Source organism: Echiichthys vipera, assembly GCF_963691815.1.
Source record: "Echiichthys vipera genome assembly, chromosome: 22".
In the NCBI taxonomy this organism is placed as follows: Eukaryota; Metazoa; Chordata; class Actinopteri; order Perciformes; family Trachinidae; genus Echiichthys; species Echiichthys vipera.
Window position 1 is genome coordinate 2,852,052 of NC_139847.1, and position 20,955 is coordinate 2,873,006.

Sequence of the window (20,955 nt, forward strand, 5' to 3'; positions counted from 1 at the left end):
GCTGCAAGGAAGGACTTTGCCTCCCTTCAAGAACAAGTGAAGGTGCTCTGCGATCAGGTCCAGAGTTACAGCGCAACTGACGCGCCGAACAAAGAGACTAAAGCGGCGATTGAGGCCATGCTCCTCAAGGGTCAAACTCTGAAACAAACACGTCAGGACATCCTGAAAAGGCTGAACAGATTTGACGACGTGATGGCAGAATCTGAGGCCGCGACACGCGAGCACGAAGAGCTGCAGAAACAATTTCAAGACCTGAGGGAACAACTCCAAGAACAGACACGTGTGGAGGCAATGTGTGCGTTAATAGAGAAGGAGAAGGAGGCGATGAGTCAGCAAAATGTCGCCCTGCGAAAAGAGATCCTGCAGCTCGAGGAGAGGCGTCGGCACGTCAAAGACTCGGTCGCGTCTTACGGCGTCGCAAAAGCCGAGAAAGAGGCCCTCGGCCAGAAGAACGAGGCTTTGCAGCACCAGATTCAGGAGATGAACAAAGAGATCCAGTTTGAAGAAGCTTTGCTGGAAAGCAAAGACGCAATGGAAGAGTCAAAAGAGGCCGCGAGTCGCCACCATGACGCCCTGCAACAGGAACTCCGAGATCTCAACAAAAGACACGACGAGGTGAAAGTCTGGGGTGACGTGTGCAGGGAGACATTGGATCGGATGGACGCTCTGGAGAAAGTCAACGGCGACTTGAATCGGCAAATCCAGGTGGTCGTTGAACAGCTTGTGATTAAGAAAAATTTCCAGGACCATTGCGCCGAACTGGAGGCCGAGGAGAAAGTTCTGCAGGAGGAAAACAGAGTCCTGAGAAAGAAACACTCGGACGTCTACACCGAGCTTCTCAAAGAAAAGGACTGGAAACAGGAGTACGACACGCTGAAGGAACGGACGGACGCCCTGAGGCTACAGAACGACGCGACGGCCGGGCAAATCGGGACCTACAACGACAACCTCGAAACTCTGAACGCCTTTAAGCTGAGATGTAGATCCCTGGAGGCGGACAAAAAAGCTCTGACCACCCATAAGAACACTCTGCAAAAAGAGGTTCAGACGCTGGAGAGGAAGGTCTCGGAAGAAGCGGCTCAGGAGAGAAAGTACTACGTGATAAAGTCAGCGACCGACGCCCTGAGCCAGGAAAACAGGGCTCTTCAGCTTAAGATCGAAGGGCTCCGCAGGCAACTCCAACGTCACGTCCAAGGAACTTCGGCCAGCACGATCGACTCCCTGAAGGCGGAGAAAAAGACCTTGAAGCGGCACAACGAAGCCCTTCGTAAGGAACTCTGGGAGCTTCGAGAAAAAGTGTACGGAGATGAAGTTCTGGAGGAGAACTGCGCGGCGATGAGCGAGGAGACGACGAACAGGAGCAGAGCGCGGGTCTCCAGGAAGAAGGGATCGTAGTTACGCATGGGTTAAGTGCGACACTCGATCCATGGCTGTGATTGCGTGGATTTACCCTGGAAACAGTCAGATAAGCCCTCACTGTGATGGTGAGGCACTATGATTGTGTGTGAGGGGTTTTCTCTTCATTAAAACAAACAAACAAAAATCTAATTTAATATATTTTGAGTTTCTATTGGGATTTCTCTCCGTATAATGTGCCGTCAGAGGTTGTTTGAAACAGCTAAAAATGTACTTAACATCGTCTTTATCGTCAAACTTCATGATCTTTTTCTCAGAATTGCTCATAAACATGTTTTTTCAAAGGGTATTTTTTTGTATTTATTTGCTCCTTTTTATGAAAATGCCTGTTCATTACGATTACCGTATTTTTCAGATTAAAAGTCTCCCAAAATGAAGCCGAAAATGCAGATTAAAGAAGGAAAAAACACATATAAGTCGCATATTTGGGGGAAATTTATTTGATAAAATCAAACACCAAGAAACGACATTTCATCTTGAAATGCAAATTTAAAATAAAACTAGAATAGAGAACAACAGGCTGAGTAAGTCTACGTTATAGGAGAACGTGCCTGGTGTGTTAACGTAACATATTACGGTAAGAGTCATTCAAATGAACTTCAAATCACTGCACACACCGGGTGACACAGCCATGAACAGTCGAGTACCGAGTGCTCGATCAGAGGTAGCATCTTTATGTCACAGCGCACTTCTGCACAGTGTGAGGGCGCCCTTCACAGCGTGCCGCAGTTATGCGCGGAGCGGTTGCGCTCACACTGGTCAAACGCAAAAGGCTTGACCCGAAAAACCTGTTTTGGCGCGGTGAGGAAGGACAGTGTGAGTGCAACCTCAATGAATTATCAAAGTGGTTGCTACTTAACCGTATAGGAAACTAATCGTTTCAGCTGTTACTTGAACCAAAACTACAACTCTACGTTGTCCGTGTGCATCATTTTATCCAACTGACCATTTTCAGTGGAAGCTTCTTTGAAAGCGGACATGTTTGGTTTCGTCTTTGCATCGACGTCAAGATCAAACCGGGACTTTAATGACTCGCAGGTTTACCAAGATCTCAATCTGTGGCCTAATCTGACTCGACGGATGTGTAATGTGCAATGTTATGAAACCTCTGTCGAGCACAGGTGACGTCTGTGAAGTCACCTGGCTCCTGTCTAAAAGCTCTGGTGAGTAAACAAAGTAAATACAGGAGCACAGGAGGAGGAGGAGAGTAAAAACGATGATTCAGACTGCAGAAAACCTGAGTCACCAGCCAAAGCCAAAACTCACAGGCACCCAGAGACACACTCACAAGACTCTTTCAGGTTTCACTCTGGTGGAGCCTGTGATTATGTGACGGGGACGCTTCACTTCTCAAAAAAGGTGCAGCTGTGGAAATGACAAAGAGCCGGCCCGTCGACACGCCTACAGATGGCTTCCCCGCAATGCCTGGGAACAACCTGCTCACGCTGTACCTGTTCATATCAGCGCTGCGGACTGAGCTACAACAGGAAGTTTCAACACCAGAGCGCGCCAGGGTTCGGCTGAAAGGAGAGAATTGATCCCCTGCAGCAGTTACAGTTTAGCAGGGAAACAGGAAGTGCTCTCTTTTGCTGTTTATCTTGTTTCTAGAAGGGTCAGAGGTCAGACAGACGTCGACTCTGAAGCCTCTGTGTTGCTCAAAACAAGTATTCAATTTTATTTATAGTGTCAAATCATAACAAAAGTTATCTCAGGACACTGTACAGAGCAGGTAAAGACCACACTCTATGACTTATTTATGATTTACAGAGACCCAACAATTCCCCCGTAGAGTACGGTGGCGTTGAAAACCTTCACTATAACAGACAGGAACGTCAGACAGACCCAGCTCTGTGGAGGACGCACATCTGTCTGCACCGGAGAGAGGAAGAGAAGGAGAGAGAGAGAGAGAAAAGACAGACAGATGGACAGATGGAAAGAGAGACACAAAGACAGAGAGAGACAAAGACAGACACAAAGACAGAGAGAGACAAAGACAGACACAAAGATGGACAGATGGACAGAGAGAGACAAAGACAGACACAAAGACTGACAGAGAGAGACAAAGACAGACACAAAGACGGACGCAAAGATGGACAGAGAGAGACAAAGACAGACACAAAGACAGACAGATTGACAGAGAGAGACACAGACAGACAGATGGACAGAGAGAGACAAAGACAGACAGATGGACAGAGAGACACAAAGACGGAGACAAAGACGGACAGATGGACGGAGAGAGACAAAGACAGACACAAAGATGGACAGATCAACAGAGAGGGACAAAGACAGACAGAGAGAGACAAAGACGGACGCAAAGACGGACAGATGGACAAAGACAGACACACTTCCAGTGTTAATTCCAGTGACATTGATAAAGTTAAGGCACCCTGGATTCTCTTCTTGCAGAGTAAAAACAGACAAACGTCACCGGCGGTTAGATCGCATCAGCTGTAATTAACGTTAATTTAGGGAACGACTTAATGACGGGACAAAAATAAACTTCTCTGCAGAGGAGAAGAACCTCCAGTCTAGAGCTCCTTGTTCTCCGCGGATCCCAATATTTAAAAGGACTTGAATTTGGGATCAGGGCAAAAAGACTTGATCAAGACATGCCGTCTTCACTTGATCATCTTTCTGTCAGGGTTCGGCATTCAGAGCGTCGCTGTACCCTCTCCAGAGACATCCAAAACACTGAGCGGGAACACCAACAATGAGATAAGCACCAATAAAACTGTGTTTCCGTGTACCTGAGCGCGCACAGTCATTCTGAGGGTTTCCCGTAGACGGCCGGCACATCATCAATCAATCAAGCAGTAAAAGTCTAATCAAGCTGCCGTAGACGCCTCTGAGTCATCGAGCGAGGCCTTCGTGACACAACATCCATCAGCGAGACGTAATGACACTATCTTTTACGACTTCATGTAATGGTTTCCGTTTGTTTGCGACCACAACAGCGAAGCAACATCGAACCTGGTTTTGCTTTGGCGTCGTAAAACGGAGAGGAATTAAACTGTAAAGTTATAATAAATGAACCAAACTTCAGGGTAATTCATCCAATAGTTGCCAAGGACTGTCATTAAAAACAACTATTAGTGCGTTTACATGCACAGCAGTGACCCAGATATGGTCTTTCCCCGGTTAAGGTAATAATCGGATAGTTGCGGTTCCCCCGTACATGAAAGAGGCTGAACGCTACGCAAAAGTAGGTAGTGCTCCGTCAACAAGCAGCTGGTCTGAATACGGCGTTTTCTTCCGGTCCAACAACTTGGAAAGCGCGGAGAACGCGAACGACTTTTTGACACAGTTACGACAGAAACGGGTCTTGGTAGTAACGTTAGTCGCCTCCAGTTTAACGGTAAAGCTTGTGCTGTTGTTGTTCTTGGCGCCGTTGCAGTTTCTAAGGTCGCACTGTCCATCCGTACCGTGCCCGAGCACGTTTCACGGCTAAAGTCTGGTTCCTTTGACCAGTGTGAGTGCAACCGTACTGCGTCTAGGAGCGGCACGCTTGCCGTCCACGGCCCGTTTGGGAGAGGTGGACTTTAGTAAAGCATGTGTGCACATGTACGAGCATGAGCGTGCACACGTGCACGAGCACGAGGCCTGCGGCGGTTCTGAGGTCATTTCCTGTGCGCCTGTTGGGACGTAGAAAAAAGAAGGAGGGACCATGCGCGGACATTTCAAACAATGGCGGTGAAAGGTTCACGTTGGTGTGATGCGGAGGTGGAGTGTTTACTGCAGATTTGGTCGATGAAAAGATTCAAAAACAGTCGACAAGACGCACAAAAACTCAGAGGTCTACGGAAAGATCTGGAAACAAAGCCACGCATCGCCATGACGTCATCAATGCGTGTGACGTGTTACGGCGTGATGACGTATAGGCAGCAAGAAGCATTCTCCGAGGCCCAGGTAGTGTGAGTACAAACGGGCCTGGAGGGGGGGGCAAGTACCCTAAAGCACGGGGCACGGGACGGAGGCACAGTGGGAGGGCGCCCTTAGAGTCCAAGGGGATGTCTTTAAATCTAAAGACATCACCAGTCTCTTGACTAATCGTTGCTGTTTCATAAAAGTAAATCCATGTCTTCCTGCTGCTGCTGGCGGAGGTGGCCTGTGTTTCCATGGGACTGTGGGAAACCCTGAAAGAGTTGATACAGAAGTCATGCGCCCGCGGCAGCGAATTACACTCGAACAATCACCGTATTATTCTAACGCGGACTGTAAAAGCGTTGTAAATAACAGAGTCGTGATGGTGGCGTGGTTGAGAAATTACATAAGGCTCAGTTCTTCTTCTTTCAAACAAGGAATGTGTAAAGCTGCAAACGGCGTCTGCGATGAGCCAATAACCCGCAGAAGCGTCAGCTGTCTGGTCAGGCTTCATGAAACAGTTTATGAAGTGTTGGGATGACACAGCAGCACAGAGTCGCCCACTGTTCGACGCAGGAGAAGGACTGAGAGGTCTTCGCCTGTGCCACGAGGAACATATCGGCCGTTCCTTGTGGCACATAAAGAGTCATTGAGCGTGTTTGTTTATATTTGCATTGTATGGACGTTTAAAGTTCATAATCTCACCTGAAAGAGGCTAAAATAATCTGTAAAGTTGATATAAAAACGACCGTAGCAGCTTGAAATTACCAGAAACCAAAGTGATTAAGCTGCACGAGACACGTCAAAACATCTATTTTCATTCTAGTTACAAAAATATCTGTAATTGGCGAGTTTTTAAGTTCTTAAAAGTCACATATCGGTCGTTCCTCGTGGCATTTAAAGAGTAATTGAGCGCGTTTGTTTATATTTGCATTGTATGGACGTTTAAAGTTCATAATCTCACCTGAAAGAGGCGAAAATAACCTGTAAAGTTGATGTAAAAACGACCAAAGCAGCTTGAAGTTACCAGAAACCAAAGTGATTAAGCTGCACGAGACACGTCAAAACATCTATTTTCATTCTAGTTACAAAAATATCTGTAACTGGGGAGTTTTTAAGTTCTTAGAAGTCACATATCGGTCGTTCCTCGTGGCATATAAAGAGTTATTGAGCGTGTTTGTTTATACTAGTATTTTATGGATGTTTAAAGTTCTGGTATCGCCATAATCTCACCTGAAAGACGCTAAAATAATCTGTAAAGTTGATATAAAAACGACCGTAGCAGTTTGAAGTTACCAGAAACCACAGTGATTAAGTAGTGTACTTATTGGGCCGAAAGCCAAATAACTGAATATAACCGTGCACCATTTGATTTAACCCTCCTGTTGCCCCCAAATTACACCAATACCATTTATTCTTGGGGTCAATTTGACCGTTAAACATCTGTAAAATGATCCTAATCAATGTGTGACTCAAGTGAAGTCGGGTACTTTATGTTTTTATTTTAGCAGAATGAAAAATATCACTGATGTTAAACTGCATGGAGGGATTTCTGTGTGTGTGTTTTAAAGTAAGTCTGTTATTTTAGTGCTATTTTGTGTTATTTGTAACATCTGGAATGAAAGTAACGTCCGTTATCAAGGACAGCAGCGTGAATTTGACCTCATATAATATTTGAATTGTGAAATAAACAATAATAATAATGATTAAATCATCCAGATGATCAAACTGACCCAAAGGAACACCGATGCCACAAGTACATGTACGATAAGAACAATAAAAAATATATATAATCATGATAATTTTAGGTTTTTTATGAGTCGTCCCCATAAAATGAGGAAAAGTCATAAATATAAAGCAAAAAAATGACATTATTTAGAGATTTTAAGCATTAAATGGGGTCAAATTGACCCTTAGGAGAACAGGAGGGTTAATAACTGAATATAAAATAAAACGAGGAAGTCGCCGCTCAACTGTCTCTCAAGTTGTTGTGTTTTTTTCAGCGTTACGCAACACGTCCCACAATGCATCAGCAGTGCTCTTGGCAGGTAGAGCGGATATTTCTGTCGTCTGCAGCAGCTGCAGCCGGGTGTCAGGTGTGTGTTGATTTAACCAGCCTTCCACACCGTTTACACGCCCCGCCCCCCCCCCTCCCCCCTCTGGGACGCACGGAGCAGGCAGAGCGAGTGCGGTGACAGCCGGGCAGCCTGTCCCACAGGTAGACACACCTGAGCTGAGAGCCGGCCCGACAGGAGGCCGAGCGCAGGGTTGACGCTCCACACGCCCTGTTGAGGCGGCGGAAACGCACGGATTCAGCCTCGCTGAGCGACTGCAGTGGGTCTAACTCTGCGTTGTGTTGTTCAGTAGACAAACACACGCTCCTGCATGACTTCAACAGTTAATCCCCGGGTCTACCTTCGTACCTTTCTGCATTACGGAGCGGAAACATTCACTTTTAGAGCAAACAAGTGTAACCAGGCGGTAAAACCAGGCGTGTTTGAGTTTCCACATTACATAAGTGGACAATGTAAAGGTTATTTCATAGGTTTTATTTGTCGTTTTATTTTGAAAGTGCCATTTCTATGTCAAAAACTACAGCACAGAGCAAAAGTTCGGACACACCTTCTCATTCAAAGTTAGACCCACAACCGCACCGTGTCTAGGAGCGGCACGCTTGCCGTCCACGGCCCGTTTGGGAGAGGTGGGCTTTAGTAAAGCACGTTTGCACATGTACGAGCACTAGCGTGCGCACGTGTACGAGCACGAGGCCTACGGCGGTTCTGAGGTCATTTCCTGTGCGCCTGTTGGGACATAGAAAAAAGAAGGAGGGACCATGCGCGGACATTTCAAACAATGGCGGTGAAAGGTTCACGTTGGTGTGATGCGGAGGTGGAGTGTTTACTGCAGATTTGGTCGATGAAAAGATTCAAAAACAGTCGACAAGACGCACAAAAACTCCGAGGTCTACGGAAAGATCTGGAAACAAAGCCACGCATCGCCATGACGTCATCAATGCGTGTGACGTGTTACGGCGTGATGACGTATAGGCAGCAAGAAGCATTCTCCGAGGCCCAGGTAGTGTGAGTACAAACGGGCCTGGAGGGGGGGACAAGGACCCTAAAGCACGGGGCACGGGACGGAGGCACAGTGGGAGGGCGACCTAAGGCTACAAGAACCCCAGAGGTAATTCCACGGGCTACACTACAAAAAATTCGAAGAGCGGCAGAACCGGGAACCTTTCTGGGACGACACGGACGAAAGAGGAAGTAGCAAAGGACAGAACGCATCAAGGACAGGTTAAGAAAATAAAACACTGCTATACTTCCGGTACTTATCCGACATTTTCCCTTGGTAAACATCACTTTACATTACTAACAATTACACGATTTCCTCTCGTTGTTATAAAACTCAACAGAATAAAACATCACAAAACGCTGCCCTTCAAAATAAAAGTCTGAGCTTCACTGCCTTGCTCATAACATGGTGCAACATCATCACCCTGCTACGCAGCGTCAAACACACCCCTAGAGCATGTGTCAGAACACAAATCCAGAGGTAAACGCAGAATAAAAGGTATAAAACGACGCTACGTCACAATGTAGGTCACTGAAGGAGTAAGTGCACGGACACGCCTCGTGCCTTTTTGAAGGAAGTCCAATTATGACTCCTGTAAAAGCAGATAAAGAGACAGCGAGCTATAAATAAAGGTTTAAAATAAGCTCGCAGACACAATGAGTCACCGTGCGAATGTTACGTCACTATTACAGCAACGCAATAATACGTTAAAATGATAAAAAGATCATTATTATGTAATTACAGCCAGTGTGACGTGCCAAAGTCGCAGTATGTGTCACTGCAGGGACATTTTAAGATGTATAAAGTGAATTAAAATCACATTTACAGTAATAACTGTTGGATATATGTGACAGAAAACACGATAAAGTGACTTTAAACGAGCCAAAATCATATTTAAAGTAATAACTGTGAGATATATGTGACAGAAAACACGATAAAGTTACTTAAACGAGCCAAAATCACATTTAAAGTCACTATATGAATATTATCAGGACATTTGAATGATATTTAAACACCATAATGTCACTTTAGACTCATTTTAAAGTACTAAAGTCACTTTATAATTCAATATATTAATATTACAGTTAATTTAGGAGATTGAAGAACATTTCAAAGTAGCAAAGTCACATTTAAAGTCACTTTATGAATATTTTCAGGACATTTGAATGATATTTAAACACCATAATATCACTAAAAAGTCAGTTTGGGACATTTGTAGTAACTTTAGGACCATTACAGAGACATTTTAACACCATAAATCCAGTATAAAGTCACTCTGGAGTGGAGTAAAGTCACTTTTATGGATATTATCAGGACATTTGAATGATGTTTAAACACCATGATGTCAGTTTAAACTCATTTTAAAGTAGCAAAGTCACATTATAAGTGTTTTAAGAGCATTACAGGGACATTTTAATGATATTTAAACACCATACAGTTACTAAAAAGGTCAGTTTGGGACATCTGAAGTAACTTTAGGACTATTTCAGACAGGTTTTAGATATTTTAACACCATAAGTCCAGTAAAAAGTCACTCTGGAGTGGAGTAAAGTCACTTTATAGATATTCTCAGGACATTTGAATGATATTTAAACACCATAATGTCAATTTAGACTAATTTTAAAGTAACAGTCACATTATAAGTCAATATATTAATACTACAGATAACTTAGGAGATTTAAGAACATTTTAAACTCATTTTAAAGTAGCAAAGTCACATTTAAAGTCACTATATGAATATTCTCAGGACATTTGAATGATATTTAAACACCATATTGTCACTAAAAAATCAGTTTGGAACATTAGTAGTAACTTTAGGACCATTTCAGACAGATTTCAGAGGTGTTTAACTCCATAAATCCAGTATAAAGTCACTCTGGAGTGGGGTAAAGTCACTTTGTAGCATAAAGTAGCTTTAGGACCATTTCAGAGCTGTTTTGACACCATAAGCTCAGTATAAAGTGAGTTTGGGACATTAGTAGTAACTTTAGGACCATAACAGACAGATTTTAGGTGTTTTAACTCCATAAATCCAGTATATAATCAGTTTGGAGTGGAGTACAGTCACTAACAAGTGAGTTTGGAGCATTTAAAGTAACTTTAGGAATATTTCAGAGCTGTTTTAGGTGTTTTAACTCCATAACTTCAGTATAAAGTCACTCTGGAGTGGGGTAAAGTCACTTTGTAGCATAAAGTAGCTTTAGGACCATTTCAGAGCTGTTTTGACACCATAAGCTCAGTATAAAGTGAGTTTGGGACATTAGTAGTAACTTTAGGACCATAACAGACAGATTTTAGGTGTTTTAACTCCATAAATCCAGTATATAATCAGTTTGGAGTGGAGTACAGTCACTAACAAGTGAGTTTGGAGCATTTAAAGTAACTTTAGGAATATTTCAGAGCTGTTTTAGGTGTTTTAACTCCATAACTTCAGTATAAAGTCACTCTGGAGTGGGGTAAAGTCACTTTGGAGCATAAAGTAGCTTTAGGACCATTTCAGAGCTGTTTTGACACCATAAGCTCAGTATAAAGTGAGTTTGGGACATTAGTAGTAACTTTAGGACCATTACAGACAGAGTTTAGATGTTTTAACTCCATAACTTCAGTATAAAGTCACTCTGGAGGATTTAAAGTAACTTTAGGATTATTTCAGAGCTGTTTTAGATGTTTTAACTCCATAAGTCCAGTATAAAGTGAGTTTGGGACATTAAAGGTAACTTTAGGACTATTGCAGACAGATTTTTGATGTTTTAACTCCATAAATTCTGTATAAAGTCACTCTGGAGTGGCGTACAGTCACTGTGGAGCATTTAAAGTAACTTTAGGACTATTACAGAGATGTTTTGACACCATAAGCTCAGTATAAAGTCAGTTTGTAGCATTTAAAATAACTTTAGGACCATTACAGAGGTGTTTTAACTCCATAACTCCAGTATAAAGTCAGTTTGGAGCATTTAAAGTAACTTTAAGACTATTTTAAAGCTGTTTAACTCCATAAATCCAGTCTAAAGTCGCTGTGGAGTGGCGTACAGTCACTTTGTGGGGCCGTGTTACATAAAGTAGCACGGTGCATTTGAATGAAGAGCTCCGGAGGTGAAACACGGTTAAAGCCCGCAGGTAGAGCCCGTCAGACCCGGGGACGTGGCCTCCGCTTCCCCCTAACCCAAACCCGGGTCACAGCGTCCGGAGCGCGCCGCCGCCGCCGCCGCCGCCTTCACCTTTCAGCTTACCTGCATACCAGGAACTTCCATGGTTACTTCTGGGTACGAACGCCCTTTTCCTCCTCCAGCTCTCTCTCTCTTCTCTCTCTTTCTTCACCTCCTTCTTCTCCTTCTTTAACTCTTCCTCTCTTCTCTTCCTCTCCTCCTCTGAGCTCCGACAGCAGTAAAGTCCCCGGAAACACGCAGCGCGTCGACGCGGAGCACAAACACGGTATCCGATAAAAGTCCGACGCGGTTTGTTTGGAGCAGAGAAGAAAAGCTCAAAACACACACACACACACACACACACACACACTCCAAAGCGCGCACACACTCCGGAGCGCGCACACACACGTAGAGGCCAGAGCGCGCACGCACACACACGCACCCTGTGAGTCTGTTGAGTGTTGAGCAAACGACGATGACGCGCCGCTGCTGATGATGATGATGATGCGTTCAGGGCGGAGCCGCAGAGTCTGTAAATGTCAGTTTACGTCTACTGCCACCTGCTGGAACGGGCCTGCACTCTTTCTATTTATGTTATTTATGTTCACTCTTTCTTTATTTATGTTCTTTATTTCTTTATTTTATGTCTTTCTTCTCTTTATTTCTTTATTTATTACTTTAATTTATGTCTTTTCTCTTGTTTTCTTTATTTTCTTTATGTTATTTATTTTCACTCTTTCTTTCTTTATTTACTTTCTTTCTTTTATTTATTTTATTTATGTCTTTCTTGTCTTTCTTTTCTTTTTTTTACTTTCTGTTCTTTTCTGTCTCTTCTTCATTGTTTGTCTTTTCTTTCTTTTCTTTCTTTTCTTATTTTTCTTATTTTTCTGTCTTTTTCTGTCATTTATTTTGCTTTCTTTCCTTTTCTGTTCTTCCTTTTGTTTTTTCTTTTCTTTCCTTTCTTTTCAGTCTTTGCTTCTTCTATTCTGAGTCCTCTCTTTTTCCTTCTTCTTTCTTTGTTTTTTGGGTTTCTTTCTTTTTAATTTCTAACTTTCTTTTTATTTGTTCATTTTTCTTTCTGTGTTTCTTTCCTTTTATTTCTTTCTTTTAGTGAACTGGCTGTTCAAGAATAAACATTTCATACAGTTTGAGAAGGCAGCATCATATTATATACATATACTATTAATCATACATACATACACGGTATATCATATTAAATTATTATTATTATTATTATTATAGTGGAGTAAAGTCACATTTTTAATGATATTTAAAGACCATAATGTCACTTTGGAGCATATTATTATTATTATTATTATCATTAATAATAATTATAATCATATGTGTTTGTGTGTATTACAAAAAAATAAACTGCAGTAGAGGCAGAGAAATAGCGATATTTACATTTTTATCTTTAACATGATATAAGATAAAACATATGTATATGTATAAAAACTGATGTTTATATGTTTTTAATGGACTGGCCCTTTAAGGATGACGTAATATTTTCTCCGGTCCTGGAAGGCAGCCTCGGGTTTCAGCGTGACGTCACCCGGAAGCAGAGGCACGGGGGGCGGAGCCCGGGAGAAGATGGCGTTCCTGCGCTGTAGGCGAGACCCCTGCGGCGTTATCTGCCTGGTTTTAACGTATTTCAGCGTGTTTTACGCGGACTACGTGGTCATTCAGTATGTGCTGCTCCCCGCCTTCACCGACAGGTCGGTACTTTGTGTTTTTACGGTCTTTAAAGTGTTAAAACACCGACATGGCGGCGGCTCCTCTGCGCTGTCTCCATTCACCTGAGAGCAGCTCTGACAGCGTCGTGCTCTGCTGAATGGATACAAAGTTACACCTGTTTAATGTTTATATTCATCCAGATACAAAGTTACACATGTTTATATTCATCTAGATACAAAGTAACACCTGTTTAATGTTTATATTCATCTAGATACAAAGTTACACATGTTTATATTCATCTATATACAAAGTTACACGTGTTTATGTTCATCTAGATACAAAGTAACACATGTTTATATTCATCTAGATACAAAGTAACACAATTTTACATGTTTATATTCATCTAGACACAAAGTTACACCTGTTTATATTTTTATATTCATCTAGAAACAAAGTTACACCTGTTTATATGTTTATATTCATCCAGATACAAAGTAACACATGTTTATATGTTTATATTCATCTGGATACAAACTTACACATGTTTATATTCATCTAGATACAAAGTAACACATGTTTATATTCATCTAGATACAAAGTTACACCTGTTTATATGTTTATATTCATCTATATACAAAGTTACACGTGTTTATGTTCATCTAGATACAAAGTAACACATGTTTATATTCATCTAGATACAAAGTAACACATGTTTATATGTTTATATCCATCTAGAAACAAAGTTACACCTGTTTATATTTTTATATTCATCTAGAAACAAAGTTACACATGTTTATATGTTTATATTCATCCAGATACAAAGTAACACGTGTTTATATGTTTATATTCATCTGGATACAAACTTACACATGTTTATATTCATCTAGATACAAAGTAACACATGTTTATATTCATCTAGATACAAAGTTACACATGTTTGTATTCATCTAGATACAAAGTAAAACATGTTTATATTCATCTAGATACAAAGTTACACATGTTTATATGTTTATATTCATCTAGAAACAAAGTTACACATGTTTATATGTTTATATTCATCTAGATACAAAGTTACACGTGTTTATATTCATCTAGATACAAAGTAACACATGTTTATATTCATCTAGATACAAAGTTACACATGTTTATATTCATCTAGATACAAAGTAACACATGTTTATATTCATCTAGATACAAAGTTACACATGTTTATATGTTTATATTCATCTAGATACAAAGTTACACGTGTTTATATTCATCTAGATACAAAGTAACACATGTTTATATGTTTATATTCATCTAGAAACAAAGTTACACATGTTTATATGTTTATATTCATCTAGATACAAAGTTACACGTGTTTATATTCATCTAGATACAAAGTAACACATGTTTATATGTTTATATTCATCTAGAAACAAAGTTACACATGTTTATATGTTTATATTCATCTAGACACAAAGTAACACATGTTCATATGTTTATATTCATCTAGATACAAAGTTACACGTGTTTATATTTTTATATTCACCTGGATACAAAGTAACACATGTTTATATTCATCTAGATACAAAGTTACACATGTTTATATTCATCTAGAAACAAAGTAACACATGTTTATATTCATCTAGAAACAAAGTTACACATGTTTATATGTTTATATTCATCTAGATACAAAGTTACACGTGTTTATATTCATCTAGACACAAAGTAACACATGTTTATATTCATCTAGACACAAAGTAACACATGTTTACATGTTTATATTAATCTAGAAGCAAAGTAACACATGTTTACATGTTTATATTAATCTAGATACAAAGTAACACATGTTTATATGTTTATATTCATCCAGATACAAAGTTACACATGTTTATATGTTTATATTCATCCAGATACAAAGTTACACATGTTTATATTCATCTAGATACAAAGTAACACATGTTTACATGTTTATATTCATCCAGATACAAAGTTACACATGTTTATATGTTTATATTCATCTAGATACAAAGTTACACATGTTTATATTCATCTAGATACAAAGTAACACATGTTTATATTTTTATATTCACCTGGATACAAAGTAACACATGTTTATATTCATCTAGAAACAAAGTTACACATGTTTACATGTTTATATTAATCTAGAAGCAAAGTAACACATGTTTACATGTTTATATTAATCTAGATACAAAGTTACACATGTTTATATGTTTATATTCATCCAGATACAAAGTTACACATGTTTATATTCATCTAGATACAAAGTAACACATGTTTATATGTTTATATCCATCTAGATACAAAGTTACACATGTTTATATTCATCTAGAAACAAAGTTACACCTGTTTGTATGTTTATATTCATCCAGACACAAAGTAACACATGTTTATATGTTTATATTCATCTAGATACAAAGTTACACCTGTTTATATTTTTATATTCATCTAGATACAAAGTTACACCTGTTTATATGTTTATGTTCATCTAGATACAAAGTAACACATGTTTATATTTTTATATTCATCCAGATACAAAGTTACACATGTTTATATTCATCTAGATACAAAGTTACACATGTTTATATTCATCTACACACAAAGTAACACATATTTATATTCATCTTGATACAAAGTAACACATGTTCATATGTTTATATTCATCTGGATACAAAGTTACACACGTTTATATTCATCTAGACACAAAGTTACACATGTTTATATTCATATAGATACAAAGTAACACATGCTTATATTCATCTATATACAAAGTAACACATGTTTATATTCATCTGGATACAAAGTTACACGTGTTTATATTTTTATATTCATCTAGATACAAAGTAACACATGTTTATATTCATCTAGATACAAAGTTACACATGTTTATATTCATCTATATACAAAGTAACACATGTTTATATTCATCTAGATACAAAGTTACACACGTTTATATTCATCTATATACAAAGTAACACATGTTTAATGTTTATATTCATCTAGACACAAAGTAACACATGTTCATATGTTTATATTCATCTGGATACAAAGTTACACATGTTTATATGTTTATATTCATCTAGAAACAAAGTTACACATGTTCATATGTTTATATTCATCTGGATACAAAGTTACACATGTTTATATGTTTATATTCATCTAGAAACAAAGTTACACATGTTTATATTCATCTATATACAAAGTTACACACGTTTATATTCATCTATATACAAAGTTACACATGTTTATATTCATCTAGACACAAAGTTACACATGTTTATATTCATATAGATACAAAGTAACACATGCTTATATTCATCTATATACAAAGTAACACATGTTTATATTCATCTAGACACAAAGTTACACATGTTTATATTCATATAGATACAAAGTAACACATGTTTATATTCATCTAGATACAAAGTAACACATGTTTATATGTTTATATTCATCTAGACACAAAGTTACACATGTTTATATTCATCTAGATACAAAGTTACACATGTTTATATGTTTATATTCATCTAGATACAAAGTAACACATGTTTATATGTTTATATTCATCTGGATACAAAGTAACACATGTTTATATGTTTATATTCATCTGGATACAAAGTTACACATGTTTATATGTTTATATTCATCTAGATACAAAGTAACACATGTTTATATGTTTATATTCATCTGGATACAAAGTTACACATGTTTATATGTTTATATTCATCTAGATACAAAGTAACACGTGTTTATATTCATCTAGATACAAAGTAACACGTGTTTATATGTTTGTATTCATGTAGTTGGGTATTTTGTAATGGCGTCAGATTACATTGTTGACTGGCAGAGGTCTGAAACAGGCAGCTGTCATGTTACAGGAGCTTTCTGTTGTTGATCACGGAAACATTTACTGATAAACAAAGTGGTTCCAGTATGGAAGCACAGTGCTGCCAAAACAATACTGTCAGTCACTGTAATGTGAAACTTCCTCAAGATAATGAGTTTGTATGTTAGATAAAATACTTGGTATATCAAACAATTGATATATAGTCTCGAAATGAGTTGGTATCTGAAAATAAAGACTTATTATCTGAAGATTATGATTTTATATCTCAAAGTTTTGACTTCTTATCTCAAAATAAAGACAAATATTCTTTGAAAGTCAAAATATTGAGAAAGGTTCTTGTTATTTTTGAGACGCTAACTTCGAGAACACTTCCGGTCGTGACATAAACAACAAAACATAGTTTGGTTCCCGCTTCTCCGATTGGACGATTTCCTTTTTTTCAGTTTCACATCATTGAAAAGTGAATTTGTTGGACAAAACCAATTAGAAGATGCGTGTTCGGCTTCTTTCTGACATTTAAATCAAGAAAATAAAGCAGGTTATGTGATCGGCTGCAGCCTCACACACAACAGACGACTCAGTAACACAACGAATGCTTGATATTTAAATTTTTATTTGGTGCATTTCGTCTCCTCTTCTAACCGACAGTGTGTGGAGCACTTTACACGGGTCGGTGTTCAACCTGATTCTGCTGCTGCTGCTCGCCTGCCACTCCAAAGCCGTTTTCTCCGACCCTGGTCAGTACCTGCGTGTGTGTGTGTGTGTGTGTGTGTGTGTGTGTGTGTGTGTGTGTCTGTGTGTGTGTGTGTGTGTGTGTGTGTCTGTGTTTAATACTCAGCTTTGTAAATCAAGACGTAAATGTACGGTGGCCCTGAAAGCTCAAGACACATGCAAATAGACAAGCGTGTTGGAGGCGGAACCCTGTTCACGCCTATGAAAGCTGCTCAGGACGAAGTCGGAAAAGTTCAACTCCCGCACCTAAAATTACCCGGATGATTGACATTACTTCTTTGAGAAGAAGAAGAAGAAGAAGAAGGACTCCTTTGTACATCCTACAAGGGGAAATTACATTTTTCACTCTGTTATTATTCACGTTATACACACACACACACACATGCCCGAAATACACACACATGCACAAACAGGACCTATATACATGCAATTAATGGAGCGATGTCAGAGCGAGGGGGCTGCCAATGGATCCGAGCAGTTGGGGGTTCGGTGCCTTGCTCAACAGCACCTCGGCAGTGCCCAGGACCCTACAATTCCCAGCCGAGTCACCTCTGTTGCCGTGCGGTGCTCCTCGCAGCATTTCTTCATTTGTTTGTTTTTTGGGATCTCAGGGCCACCGTAGCAAGTGGTTACAAAGAAAAGCGCCAAACTTGTGTGTGTGTGTGTGTGTGTGTGTGTGTGTGTGTGTGTGTGTGTGTGTGTGTGTGTGTGTGTGTGTGTGTGTGTGTGTGTGTGTGTGTGTGTGTGTGTGTGTGTGTGTGTGTGTGTGTGTGTGTGTGTGTGTGTGTGTGTGTGTGTGTGTGTGTGTGTGTGTGTGTGTGTGTGTGTGTGTGTGTGTGTGTGCGTGTTGTTGTGCAGGTGTGGTGCCTCTTCCTGAGACGGCCATGGACTTCTCAGACCTGCGCTCCCAGTCGTCTCGGATGAACGAGCGGGTGAGTCGCAGGATTTGAAACCCTTCTAATTCTCCAGAGTCGTTCCAGCTTCGAGAAAGCAAATACACGTTAAGAGGAACCTGTTTATTAAAGAGAAACACAGATATGAACCAACACCAAACTAAGACAAAGGCTAAACTAAAAAACAACAACTCTTCAAAGACAAAACACTGGATTCTTATGAGCTGGAGCACTGAATTCCTGTTTTTTGTTCATGTGTTTGTTGCTGTTTTCTTCTCTATCTCTTGTTCTTCTCGTTATTGTTTTGCTGTGATTTGTTAAATATCAACTATCGATTATAGAATATAGATACCAACTGATTCAAACTGAACTTTTCATTTCTTTATGACTAATAATAGTCATAGGAAGTTAGTAGTGGTCAGGAAGGCTGGCTCTGTGACTGGCTGCAGCAGGACGCTCTGGAGGCTGTGGTGGAGAGGAGGACGCTGGAAACACTGTTCTCCATCATGGATCATCCTCTCCGTCCTCTCCACCCTCTCCAGCTCGCACTGGTCAGACAGCAGAGCACCTTCTCCAGAAGGCTGCTTCAGATTCGCTGTCGTAGCAACAGATACAGGAAATCTTTCCATCACTGTAAATAATACATATATGTCAGGACCGAAAGAACGAGGTTGGGATGGTTCAGGATCATCTGGTAAGGATGCCCCCTGGGCGCCTCCCTAGGGAGGTGTTCCAGGCACGTCCAGCTGGGAGGAGGCCTCGGGGAAGACCCAGGACCAGGTGGAGAGATTAGATCTGAACGCCTCAGGATCCCCCAGTTAGAGCTGGTTAATGTGGCCCGGGGAAAGGGAAGTTTGGGGTCCCCTGCTGGAGCTGCTGCGCCTGAGACCCGACCCCGGATAAGAGGCTGAAGATGAGATGAGATATATATATATAATAACGCTCTCACCTCTGCCTGACAGAGAACGTTGCTCTCCCTTCTTTGTTGTTGTATATATTATTATTGTTTATTGTATAGCACACTGTGCAAATATTGGATTCTGTGTATGTTATGTACAAAGTGTTTTATTTGCTGACCCACTGCTGCTGTTACAAAATAGTTTCCCAGTCTGGGACCATTAAAGTCATTTTATTCTATTCTAATAATAAATAAATATAAAAAAATAAGAGGGGCTAGTACCAGACAGGTTTTTGAACGTCTTCCTGTCCCTTTGGAACATGAACTGTTTGATCTGAGTCGTGTATTTAACCCTTATCCCCATTCTGAGCTGATCCCATTTGTCTGTTTTTCTTTCCTTTTTACTGCTCATTCACTTTATTTAGTGTGTATTATTATTTCTAACATGTCCAGTAAAGATTAAAAAACAATAATAATAACAATTACACAAAGTCTAGAGTCAAAACAACATCTTTAAACGGTTCCGCACGGACCTGCACGTCAAATACGTCCGAGGTAAAGTGGATTTTTCCAAACTCGACGGGGAGCGAGAGCCTCATAATAGAGAGTTTCCCTTTGATTGCAAGTGTATTATTAACAGCGGTGTATTTATCTCATGGTGACTCTGTAATTACGTCCCAACAGCTGCACTTGTGTCCGCCTCAGGGCTTGTTATTATGTACGCATGAGCTTAATGACAGACGTCTGTAAAGTGCGCGCGGTGACGTAGCTGCGCCAAAAACTTTGAGTGTCTTTGTGGGTTTTTTTGGACTGTTCAGAAAAAGAAGGGACCATAATTCTCTCCGCTGATAATGTTGCTGGACGGGTCGATTGTCTTCCTAATTTCGTTACGTGTCAGAAAAGGTGTGTATGTGTTGTGTTTGCGTCTGCGTATCGAGATCGTTCCCCCTTCAAGCACAGTGAAGTGGAAGCTGGTTTGTTTGTGGTTGCACTTGTTTAACGTGTCCTCCTGCTGTTTCGTTCAGGGCTGTGAAGGCTGGACGGTGTGCAGCCGCTGTGAAACCTACAGACCCCCCAGAGCGCATCACTGCCGCGTCTGTCAGAGGTGTATACGCCGCATGGACCACCACTGTCCCTGGTGAGGAAACCGCACGTCCACCCTCTTGTTTTCTCCGTTTCTCCCCACCTTCTGCATCGTCGTCACCAGACTTGTGTCCGTTTCAGGATCAACAACTGCGTCGGAGAGCTGAACCAGAAGTACTTCATCCAGTTTCTCTTCTACACCGGTGAGTGCATGACAGCGCGTTTACACGAGCGGTGCTGGACAAAGACAAAGGTAGCCCGCAGATGCCTCTTTTTACACATGCACTGCAAACATGAACGTATCTGCACATAAACCGCGTGTGAGAG

The 20,955-nt window shown here is 40.3% G+C and overlaps 2 protein-coding genes across 2 annotated transcripts in view; one reads left to right on the top strand and one right to left on the bottom strand.

Moving 5' to 3' along the window:
- Positions 1-11,841, bottom strand: part of stk26 (serine/threonine protein kinase 26) — a 30,368-nt gene extending 18,527 nt beyond the window's left edge. The window contains exon 1 of the mRNA XM_083937593.1: positions 11,583-11,841. Coding sequence (XP_083793719.1) covers positions 11,583-11,603 — 21 coding nt within the window. The 5' untranslated portion in view covers positions 11,604-11,841. The remainder of the gene's footprint in view (positions 1-11,582) is intronic.
- Positions 11,842-13,055: 1,214 nt separating this feature from the next.
- LOC310964306 (palmitoyltransferase ZDHHC3) overlaps positions 13,056-20,955 on the top strand; it is a 10,895-nt gene continuing 2,995 nt past the window's right edge. The window contains exons 1-5 of the mRNA XM_083937382.1: positions 13,056-13,213; positions 17,671-17,759; positions 18,613-18,686; positions 20,571-20,683; positions 20,770-20,831. Of these exons, the coding sequence (XP_083793508.1) occupies positions 13,089-13,213; positions 17,671-17,759; positions 18,613-18,686; positions 20,571-20,683; positions 20,770-20,831 (463 nt within the window). The 5' untranslated portion in view covers positions 13,056-13,088. The remainder of the gene's footprint in view (positions 13,214-17,670; positions 17,760-18,612; positions 18,687-20,570; positions 20,684-20,769; positions 20,832-20,955) is intronic.